The 12,115-nt window shown below is 36.9% G+C and overlaps 1 protein-coding gene across 1 annotated transcript in view; it reads right to left on the minus strand.

Moving 5' to 3' along the window:
- The window catches only part of LOC119255127 (nebulin-like), a gene marked incomplete at its 3' end in the record, with an annotated part of 62,887 nt that overhangs the window by 12,187 nt on the left and 38,585 nt on the right, over positions 1–12,115 (minus strand). The window contains 11 exon segments of the mRNA XM_054699454.1: positions 1,020–1,133; positions 1,218–1,325; positions 2,088–2,192; positions 4,803–4,901; positions 6,230–6,334; positions 6,424–6,531; positions 6,626–6,727; positions 7,916–8,029; positions 8,114–8,221; positions 8,984–9,088; positions 11,702–11,800. Of these exon segments, the coding sequence (XP_054555429.1) occupies positions 1,020–1,133; positions 1,218–1,325; positions 2,088–2,192; positions 4,803–4,901; positions 6,230–6,334; positions 6,424–6,531; positions 6,626–6,727; positions 7,916–8,029; positions 8,114–8,221; positions 8,984–9,088; positions 11,702–11,800 (1,167 nt within the window).

Consider the following 12,115-nt stretch of genomic DNA (forward strand, 5'->3'; position numbering starts at 1 on the left):
TATAAAATGAGTTAAAAGGGTATGTGTGGATCACGATGTAAACATATGGTTAAAGTGAAACAAACTAATATCTGAATATTGTTGAATATTCTTACCACTTTAAAAGTCTCTAAACATTTTAAAAACAGTATGTAGTAAAACTTGCAGTAGTTGGTGTTTGCCTTCCTATATTAAGAATTGTAATCACAAGATGGTGCATGGCCCACAGATAAGCATCAGAGAATCCATGAATTCTATGAAGGTCATGCATGAAAAGAACCTAGTTATTCTAGATAGATGTTCCAAATCTTTCATCAGATTCTTTAAGGAACTTACAATCAAAAGAATTTTTCATTTGATCCTACTCCAATACTAATACTAAAATCAATAAAGAACAATGACAGATAGATATACCGAGATTTTTTTTTTAATAGAACTGGGGTGCAGGCCAGAGGTACAGGGGGATAAGATTCACCAGAGACAGACCTGGGAGCAGGACAGGCAGATCTACTAAAATGCACTGCTGAGGGGAGCAGTGGGCAAGACAAGAGAGGTCCGCTGCACCATATGTGGGTTAGCTCCCTAGCTGGAAATTGAACTCAGGACACAGTAGTGATAGTGCCGAGACTTAACCCTAGGTCACCAGGGAGGCCCTATACTGAGATTTTTATCTGTGACTCATGATTTTCTTCCAAAATAAAGATGATTTTAAAATAATCATTTTAAAAGTTATTTTCAACTAGAAGTCAATATGAGCATGCAGTGACATTTTCCAAAATGTGATGAGAATTACAGTCAATAATTACTAGCACCTACTTTTCTCAAAATTCAATAGACATCAAGTACAAACTAGTAATTTCTCTCCTCAAATGAGAGAGGTACAAGAATCTGAGGAACCATTCTACTAGCAAAGTAGATGTAGATGGTTGTTGTGAATCTGAGAGAGCCCAAGGATATGGAATCCCCGTACATGCCACTGCCATCAGGCATTGGAAGGACGCTATCATCTGAAAACAAGACAGAGTGACAGAAGCACTCACATCACTCTGGTTTTTGGCCGTCTTCAAAGAGTGCAGCATCTTGGGATCATCATTAATGCTGAGGGCACCAATCATCTTCCCTTTGCTTTTTTCATAGTCTTTCTTGTACATCACCTGCAAAGACATCACACATGCCAGATTCCACCTGTCATGAAATGTCTCCCAGCCTCCCTGCCCAGGAGACTGGGGCATACTCACATCGCTAGTGATCTTGGTGTTGGCCTTGGCTGCCAGCAGGGGAATGGCATCCATTTTAATGTCGAATTTCTTAGCTTTACTCTTCTCCCAGTCGTGCTTATACACATTCTAGACAGGAAGATTTTAACAATGGAATTGTAAATACAACATCTAACATGGATTCTTCCAGAAAAGATTTAAAAACTCTGAACATTTCTACAGTCATGCATTGTATAATTCTGTTTCAATGACAGACCTCTATACAACAGCAGCCACAATAGGTTACACCATATAGCCTAAGTGTGTAGTAAGCCATACCATCTAGGTCTGTGTAATTATTTATACTTTCTGAGTTTGCCCAATGATGAAATCATCTAATGACAATTTCTCAGAAGCTATCCTTGTTATTCAATGATATATGACTGTATATAGAGAATTATTTCACCTATAAATACTTTATTTACCAAATGGTAGTATAACTATTGATTTACCTATCACCTAGCTTCTTCTCCCCACCCCCTAATAAATATAATTTTGCTAATAACCTGTGACCTTTCCAAAGACTCTGCTATTCTAATGTGTAAAGGATGATATAAAATGAATCCCACTTAGAGAAGATGACATGTAACATTTACAAACAAGCGATCCTATAAAGCTCTAGGAATTAGTAGAGAAGTAATTGAAAGTGTTCCCAATGGTAACAAGACAGTGGAAAATGAAATCTTACATAAGTAAGAGCCTTAGAGCATTTAGGCCTTAAAAGCTACATTTATCATCTGGTAATAATCTCTATTGTTAGTTTGCATAACTCTTAATCTAGTCTGTTATAACACATATAACATTTCTTTGCACGTGCATACAAACAAAGGTTTTTGTGGATTTGGTACTTACATCACTCAAGTTATAGGCATTGACTTTATGTTGGATAAACTGTGGTGCATCTGCTGGTACATTACACTTGAACTTTTCACCTTCATGTTTTGCTTTGTAATTTAGCTGAAAAACAATAGAGGATGGCCAAACAGTTTAGAGTAAGAACTTCAATTTACCGAAGAGATTATATATGGCTAAGTGATTACTACTCATTTTAGAAAAATGCTTCAAAGAAATAGTCAATCCTATCAAAGTTCAGCACAAGGTCCAGATTGTCACTCACTCATCAGAAATTGCAGAATAAGCAAACTTCAGGTTGTCATTTTGAAAATGCTGTCACAATGTATATGAGTAAAACTCACTGATTTAGGGCCTCCCTGGTGGCGCAGTGGGTTGAGCAGTGCTGTGAGTCTGTCCACAGCCTCTGCAGCGTGGGTTCGATTCCCAGCCAGCCAGGGAGAAACCCACAAGGCGCAGCAGACCTCTCCTGCCTCGCCCGTTGCTCCCCTCAACAGTGTCTTTGGTCCATCTACCTGTACTGCTCCCCACTCTGTCTCTGGTGAATCCTCTCACCCTCCTACACCTCTGACTGTATCCCAGTTCTTGTATAAATAAATAAATCTTTAAAAAAAATAAAACTCACTGATTTAAACGTCTAGACTGTTTCACAAAGACATGAACATTCAAAATCTATGAAATTCTGTAATCAGAGCACTAATAAAAATGAGAGTAATTCACTCAGCATTCAAAAAAGATAAACACATGCAATTTGCAGCAACATGGATGGCGCTGGAAGGGATCATGCTCAGTGAAATAAGCCAAAAAGAAAAAGAAAAATGCCGGATGGTCTCACTCATAGCAGGAATCTAGAAAACTTAAATAAGGGACCAGGAAAATGAATATAAGAAAGTGAAAATCAAAATCAACAAAAAACTATGAACCAGAGACACTTTTTGGGGTGGGGGGTGGGAAGGGAAGGATTGGGGTCAGAATGGGGCTTTTGCAATTGTATGGGGGAATATAAAAATAAAATTTATTATTAAAAAAAAAAATGAGAGTAATTCAAAATAAAATACTAGCACAGTTTAAAGATATATTATTAAATTTATAAAAGATAGTAGTTTATTTAATATTTAGAAAGATGACAGTAGGTCATAGGATGGGAATGGAAAGAGGGAATACAGCTCTTGATACTCAAGATAGAGAACTGTGCTTATAAGCACCTTCAAAACAGAACATAAACAGTTCAATGAGAAGAGAGCATGGTGGTAGGGACCTCGATAGAGCATGGTATTCCTCTGCAGCTAGTCAAGTTCATTTGGGTCAGTGATGTTAATATCTAGGCTGCTGTTCCTTCTTGTGACTCAAAATATTAAGATGATAGGAAATGTTGCACATGAACCTAGACGATTTCTGGATTATACTGACACCATTTTCTTTTTTTTGACCAATTGCATATGAGCTAATCGTGTTACTAAAACACTTTGCATAATAGAACAAACTATATATAGCAGGTCCTAGAATAACCTCCATTTTGTTCAATACATTTTATTATAATGGTCATAAAAGCATGTTCTCCCCACATCTTCATGGGTTTCCCCCATTACTCAGATTTCCTCTCACATCCCAAGGAGGCACACTGGAATCGTTGTGTTCCAGTCTGAGTGCACATGGGGAGGGTGTGTATGTGTAAAGGTGCCCTGCAAAGAAATGGTTCTGTCCAGGGTTGGTTCCTGCTTTACTCCCTAAGTAACCAGGTTAAGCTCTGGCTAACCATAAGCCTGAACTAGAATAAGCAAGTTGGAAAATGAATGACTACAAATAATTTTTGCGTATTAGAAGTGTTTGGGGTTATTATTTGGAAGTTTGATGTTTTTGTTACCAGAAATATGCCATGGGAACTTAACTCTGCCTTATATCAATTATCCTATGGTAAAATTGCTTTCATTATACATGGTTTTGCTTAAGTCACAGTTTCAAAAAAACTATCCATGACTTTAAGTGAGAACTTAGTATACTTCATTTTCCTGTCTTGACAAGGATGTGCACTCAAAGCATGGTCTACCAATCACACCAATCACAATTGTCTTTATTTAGGAGCTTATTAGAGAATCAGAACAGATTCAGACCTACTAAATCAGAATTTGCATTTTTACAAGAGTCACTACGTGGTCCATGTGATCATGAATGTTTGAGAAGCACTGCAGCTCTTCTCTGATCTTGGGACAGCTTCACCATTCTACCACGGACCTTCCTTAACCACCGATATAAAACGGCCACCCATCATTCTTTCATGTCATTCTCTTTTAATTCTATATCATCATCCTACATTGGTTTTCTCATTATTGCCTGAAGTCTTTCTGTGCTCTTTTTGTTAGCAAACTTTTGAAGAGGAAATACTTGTTTTATTACCAACCAAAGTGGATGCTTTTGTTGTTTATTTAACTTGGCATGAAGTTTTAGTAAGCATCTTTTTGGATCTTTTGACAGGTCCTAATGAACAAATGTCCACTAAAAATTAGTGCTTTCTTGAAGAGGTAATAGTTAATTTTTGTTATTGTCTCACATAATTTCCCCTGTGCTACTATTCAATCTAGCAGCTTCTTTTTAATTTTATTACACAAATCTTGAATTGGGATGATAGTTGAGTCAGTGAAAATTGTGTAAATGTTTATGTTTCAAATAGGCAAAGCATTCGGAGTCAAACACACTTGTATGAATCAAGGGACTTACATCACTAAGTTGCTTTGTGTTGAGCTGAGCTTGCAATAGTACAGGAGAATCAGTAACAGCTGTGAACTTGGTCTTATCTGGATGAACTTTGTAGGTATGCTAGAAAAGAAGATGTTCTTTAATGAAATTTCATAATGTATCTTCTTATTCTGGTTCATATACACACTAACATAAAAAAGCCTCCAGACAAATATAGCTCCTGAAATTGTTCCTGAAAACTTTGTTGATCCCCTCTCACATCCTTCCCTGCTTTCTCTCTCAATCTCTCCCCACTGAAGTTGCTTCTAAACCGGTCTCCCTGCTCCAACTCAGCTACCAAATTAATCCCCCTCTCTGCTGAAGTTCACAATGACTTTCCACTGGATATGGTATTCAATTTTAACTCTACTTTGGCTTAAGTGCCCTATTCATAAGCGCCCTATTCTACCCCTCTTTCATCTCCTGCCATTTTACCTCTCATTACTGTCCTCCTCCCCGGGCCATTCATTCACCAACTCATCAATTCAAGTTTTTAAATTCCAAGCTCCTCTTTCCTTAGGCTGTTCTCCTGCTATCTCCCCCACTACCTGATCTTGGTGTAGCTGCACATTCCTGCCTTATAACTTCCTTGAATACTCAGCCTACAGTGTCCATTTGGTCTTTATCCCATGTTATCCTATTTAATTCTGTAGCATTATTATACATCAGTTGCCTTATCATTGTCTGATCTCTCTTGTTTCTATGTTCTTTGTTTAGTGTCTGCCTCTTTCTCTCAAATGCACACTTCACAAGAGGCAGCACACTCTATCACCTATTCTTTCCCAACACCAACGGGGGCATCTGGCATAAGCTAGCCCCTTGTGTAAATGTGTTGACTGAATGAATACCTATCTCTAACACATTTCCATGTTCTCCTTTTTCTCAAAATCATGTGTATATAAAAAAGTAAAAACAGGGCCTCCCTGGTGGCGCAGGAGGTTGGGACTCAACTTATGAGACTGTCTTCAGCCTCTGCAGTGCGAGTTCGATTCTCAGCCAGCCAGGGAGCTACCCACATGGCGCAGTAGACCTCTCCTGTCTCGCCAGCTGCTCCCCTCAGCAGTGTACGTTGGTCAATCTGCCTTTTTTGTTCCCCACTCTGTCTCTGGCTGGTCCTCTCACCCCCCATGCTTCCGGCCTATGCCCCAGCTCTTGTATGCATAAATAAATAAATCTTTAGAGTAAAAACCACAACTTACAAAACCTGAAATTATTTTGAATGAATAGATTTCTTTACAGCAATTTTTGTAATCCTCACCCAAAAATCAAAATTTAAAAGTAAACATCTGCTAGACACTTATTATTAGCATTTAAACTCTAGATGCTAGCACTTAAACTTCTGCCATATTTACCACTAGATGGCACAAGAATCCCAAACCCCATTTAAGAATCCAGGGCAGTCAACTTACATCTTTACACTTATCTAGCTTCTTGATTGCTTCATATTCTTGTGTTATTGTCTGAGGGAAATAGCATTTCCCTCTATCTTCTTCGTATTCTGCTTTGTAATTTTTCTATAGTAAGAAAAAACAAAAATATATCATGCTGTCATTACTCCCAAAAAATGTCACTGCAAGTCTTGAACAATTGTCTTCAAACTTACATCACTGTTTTGAGCTGATACTTTCATGCAGTGTATTTGATATGGGTCCTCAAAGCTGCCTATGTAATGTCCCAAAACATTCTGTACATAAGAATCTTTATATTTAGCCTGAAAAAAGAAAACATATGCAGCTCAAATTCACAAAGTATTTGTCAACAGTAGGAAAGCCCTCAATCCCTAGAGTAATCATAGTCTTTCAAACCTCACTGAAGCTCTTCAGCAGAGTATCAAGTTGGTATTTGGGAGTCTCACAGTAATTCATGCTCTTTGCCTTTGTCTTCTCATAGTTTTCCCTGTATAATCTCTGTCAAAAGACAAAAATCAAACAGTGATAACCAAACAAAGAAAAATGTACCTCATGGTATAAAAGTCATTTGTGTCATTGTTATATTTTTAACCAAAAGGTAAAAACTCTGAATTTTTTCCGTGTTTATTTTCACAATGCAAAAAAAAAAAAACAATCAATGGAATTAATATGTTAGAGGTTTATGTCCTATATAATCTAGTCTGTTAATAACCATAAATGTCTGTTACTTTCATCACATTATTTCTCATCCAGAATAAATCATAGCACACCATTGCTGCTGTCTAAGCAACTTTTTTTCATAAAATAATTCTTTCCTCTTGAATGTGTTGGAAGGAAAATGAATTTTTTAAGAGTTGGTATAAAATGAGATAAGAGGTATAAAGTGGACTGTAGCTACTAATACAGTCCTAGAAAAGTATTCAGCTCAGCATTTCATGAAAGCATATTTTACAACACCCCTGGAAGAGGCTCTTTATCACTAAGACCTAATATTTAACATTATATCAGTAATGCAGGAAAAGATGGTTTCTCTGTTTTATTGCATATAACATGTATTCCTTTACATTTCTATAATTCTACCGTATAGAAATAAAAAGCACATTTAATAAAGACATGACTTTATGAATGATATAGAATAGAATCTTTTGTTATGATTAGGAAAGAAATTTTGTGAAGAATTCAAATTTTTAATACATATTTTAAAATAAGATCAATATTTTATAAAATTCTTAAAATTAAATACGTTGCTTTGGGGGTTTTGTTTCATTCAGTTTTCCCCATTTTGTCTTTAGCCAGATTTTTCTCACGTCTTGTCTTTTACTTTTCTATTTGTATTTTCACAAAGTCCTGTTAAGTCAGGTCATCTAAGGGAATGAATATATGCTTTTACATACAGAGATATTAAACCCATTTCCAGGAAAAACAATTTGAAAAATATGGCTAGTATACTGCCCCCTGATAAAACAGAGAGCATTAAGAAGACTAAGGGAATCTTTACAATATTCACTAGTGTCTCAGAGTGCAGAGATATATTCAGGAGTTAACCATGCTTTACTAGTGGGCATTCATGCTTGACATATTATCCGGAATCTCAGATTTCATTCAGGCTAACATCCCATCCAAGGTGCCCTTAATCAGTAAGTATAGTCATATCTGAAAACAAGACAGAGTGACAGAAGCACTCACATCACTCTGGTTTTTGGCCGTCTTCAAAGAGTGCAGCATCTTGGGATCATCATTAATGCTGAGGGCACCAATCATCTTCCCTTTGCTTTTTTCATAGTCTTTCTTGTACATCACCTGCAAAGACATCACACATGCCAGATTCCACCTGTCATGAAATGTCTCCCAGCCTCCCTGCCCAGGAGACTGGGGCATACTCACATCGCTAGTGATCTTGGTGTTGGCCTTGGCTGCCAGCAGGGGAATGGCATCCATTTTAATGTCGAATTTCTTAGCTTTACTCTTCTCCCAGTCGTGCTTATACACATTCTAGACAGGAAGATTTTAACAATGGAATTGTAAATACAACATCTAACATGGATTCTTCCAGAAAAGATTTAAAAACTCTGAACATTTCTACAGTCATGCATTGTATAATTCTGTTTCAATGACAGACCTCTATACAACAGCAGCCACAATAGGTTACACCATATAGCCTAAGTGTGTAGTAAGCCATACCATCTAGGTCTGTGTAATTATTTATACTTTCTGAGTTTGCCCAATGATGAAATCATCTAATGACAATTTCTCAGAAGCTATCCTTGTTATTCAATGATATATGACTGTATATAGAGAATTATTTCACCTATAAATACTTTATTTACCAAATGGTAGTATAACTATTGATTTACCTATCACCTAGCTTCTTCTCCCCACCCCCTAATAAATATAATTTTGCTAATAACCTGTGACCTTTCCAAAGACTCTGCTATTCTAATGTGTAAAGGATGATATAAAATGAATCCCACTTAGAGAAGATGACATGTAACATTTACAAACAAGCGATCCTATAAAGCTCTAGGAATTAGTAGAGAAGTAATTGAAAGTGTTCCCAATGGTAACAAGACAGTGGAAAATGAAATCTTACATAAGTAAGAGCCTTAGAGCATTTAGGCCTTAAAAGCTACATTTATCATCTGGTAATAATCTCTATTGTTAGTTTGCATAACTCTTAATCTAGTCTGTTATAACACATATAACATTTCTTTGCACGTGCATACAAACAAAGGTTTTTGTGGATTTGGTACTTACATCACTCAAGTTATAGGCATTGACTTTATGTTGGATAAACTGTGGTGCATCTGCTGGTACATTACACTTGAACTTTTCACCTTCATGTTTTGCTTTGTAATTTAGCTGAAAAACAATAGAGGATGGCCAAACAGTTTAGAGTAAGAACTTCAATTTACCGAAGAGATTATATATGGCTAAGTGATTACTACTCATTTTAGAAAAATGCTTCAAAGAAATAGTCAATCCTATCAAAGTTCAGCACAAGGTCCAGATTGTCACTCACTCATCAGAAATTGCAGAATAAGCAAACTTCAGGTTGTCATTTTGAAAATGCTGTCACAATGTATATGAGTAAAACTCACTGATTTAGGGCCTCCCTGGTGGCGCAGTGGGTTGAGCAGTGCTGTGAGTCTGTCCACAGCCTCTGCAGCGTGGGTTCGATTCCCAGCCAGCCAGGGAGAAACCCACAAGGCGCAGCAGACCTCTCCTGCCTCGCCTGTTGCTCCCCTCAACAGTGTCTTTGGTCCATCTACCTGTACTGCTCCCCACTCTGTCTCTGGTGAATCCTCTCACCCTCCTACACCTCTGACTGTATCCCAGTTCTTGTATAAATAAATAAATCTTTAAAAAAAATAAAACTCACTGATTTAAACGTCTAGACTGTTTCACAAAGACATGAACATTCAAAATCTATGAAATTCTGTAATCAGAGCACTAATAAAAATGAGAGTAATTCACTCAGCATTCAAAAAAGATAAACACATGCAATTTGCAGCAACATGGATGGCGCTGGAAGGGATCATGCTCAGTGAAATAAGCCAAAAAGAAAAAGAAAAATGCCGGATGGTCTCACTCATAGCAGGAATCTAGAAAACTTAAATAAGGGACCAGGAAAATGAATATAAGAAAGTGAAAATCAAAATCAACAAAAAACTATGAACCAGAGACACTTTTTGGGGGGTGGGGGGTGGGAAGGGAAGGATTGGGGTCAGAATGGGGCTTTTGCAATTGTATGGGGGAATATAAAAATAAAATTTATTATTTAAAAAAAAAAATGAGAGTAATTCAAAATAAAATACTAGCACAGTTTAAAGATATATTATTAAATTTATAAAAGATAGTAGTTTATTTAATATTTAGAAAGATGACAGTAGGTCATAGGATGGGAATGGAAAGAGGGAATACAGCTCTTGATACTCAAGATAGAGAACTGTGCTTATAAGCACCTTCAAAACAGAACATAAACAGTTCAATGAGAAGAGAGCATGGTGGTAGGGACCTCGATAGAGCATGGTATTCCTCTGCAGCTAGTCAAGTTCATTTGGGTCAGTGATGTTAATATCTAGGCTGCTGTTCCTTCTTGTGACTCAAAATATTAAGATGATAGGAAATGTTGCACATGAACCTAGACGATTTCTGGATTATACTGACACCATTTTCTTTTTTTTGACCAATTGCATATGAGCTAATCGTGTTACTAAAACACTTTGCATAATAGAACAAACTATATATAGCAGGTCCTAGAATAACCTCCATTTTGTTCAATACATTTTATTATAATGGTCATAAAAGCATGTTCTCCCCACATCTTCATGGGTTTCCCCCATTACTCAGATTTCCTCTCACATCCCAAGGAGGCACACTGGAATCGTTGTGTTCCAGTCTGAGTGCACATGGGGAGGGTGTGTATGTGTAAAGGTGCCCTGCAAAGAAATGGTTCTGTCCAGGGTTGGTTCCTGCTTTACTCCCTAAGTAACCAGGTTAAGCTCTGGCTAACCATAAGCCTGAACTAGAATAAGCAAGTTGGAAAATGAATGACTACAAATAATTTTTGCGTATTAGAAGTGTTTGGGGTTATTATTTGGAAGTTTGATGTTTTTGTTACCAGAAATATGCCATGGGAACTTAACTCTGCCTTATATCAATTATCCTATGGTAAAATTGCTTTCATTATACATGGTTTTGCTTAAGTCACAGTTTCAAAAAAACTATCCATGACTTTAAGTGAGAACTTAGTATACTTCATTTTCCTGTCTTGACAAGGATGTGCACTCAAAGCATGGTCTACCAATCACACCAATCACAATTGTCTTTATTTAGGAGCTTATTAGAGAATCAGAACAGATTCAGACCTACTAAATCAGAATTTGCATTTTTACAAGAGTCACTACGTGGTCCATGTGATCATGAATGTTTGAGAAGCACTGCAGCTCTTCTCTGATCTTGGGACAGCTTCACCATTCTACCACGGACCTTCCTTAACCACCGATATAAAACGGCCACCCATCATTCTTTCATGTCATTCTCTTTTAATTCTATATCATCATCCTACATTGGTTTTCTCATTATTGCCTGAAGTCTTTCTGTGCTCTTTTTGTTAGCAAACTTTTGAAGAGGAAATACTTGTTTTATTACCAACCAAAGTGGATGCTTTTGTTGTTTATTTAACTTGGCATGAAGTTTTAGTAAGCATCTTTTTGGATCTTTTGACAGGTCCTAATGAACAAATGTCCACTAAAAATTAGTGCTTTCTTGAAGAGGTAATAGTTAATTTTTGTTATTGTCTCACATAATTTCCCCTGTGCTACTATTCAATCTAGCAGCTTCTTTTTAATTTTATTACACAAATCTTGAATTGGGATGATAGTTGAGTCAGTGAAAATTGTGTAAATGTTTATGTTTCAAATAGGCAAAGCATTCGGAGTCAAACACACTTGTATGAATCAAGGGACTTACATCACTAAGTTGCTTTGTGTTGAGCTGAGCTTGCAATAGTACAGGAGAATCAGTAACAGCTGTGAACTTGGTCTTATCTGGATGAACTTTGTAGGTATGCTAGAAAAGAAGATGTTCTTTAATGAAATTTCATAATGTATCTTCTTATTCTGGTTCATATACACACTAACATAAAAAAGCCTCCAGACAAATATAGCTCCTGAAATTGTTCCTGAAAACTTTGTTGATCCCCTCTCACATCCTTCCCTGCTTTCTCTCTCAATCTCTCCCCACTGAAGTTGCTTCTAAACCGGTCTCCCTGCTCCAACTCAGCTACCAAATTAATCCCCCTCTCTGCTGAAGTTCACAATGACTTTCCACTGGATATGGTATTCAATTTTAACTCTACTTTGGCTTAAGTGCCCTATTCATAAG

This window comes from Talpa occidentalis, unplaced genomic scaffold (assembly GCF_014898055.3).
Source record: "Talpa occidentalis isolate TD23 unplaced genomic scaffold, MPIMG_talOcc4v2.1 talOcc4.3, whole genome shotgun sequence".
NCBI classification, from domain to species: domain Eukaryota; kingdom Metazoa; phylum Chordata; class Mammalia; order Eulipotyphla; family Talpidae; genus Talpa; species Talpa occidentalis.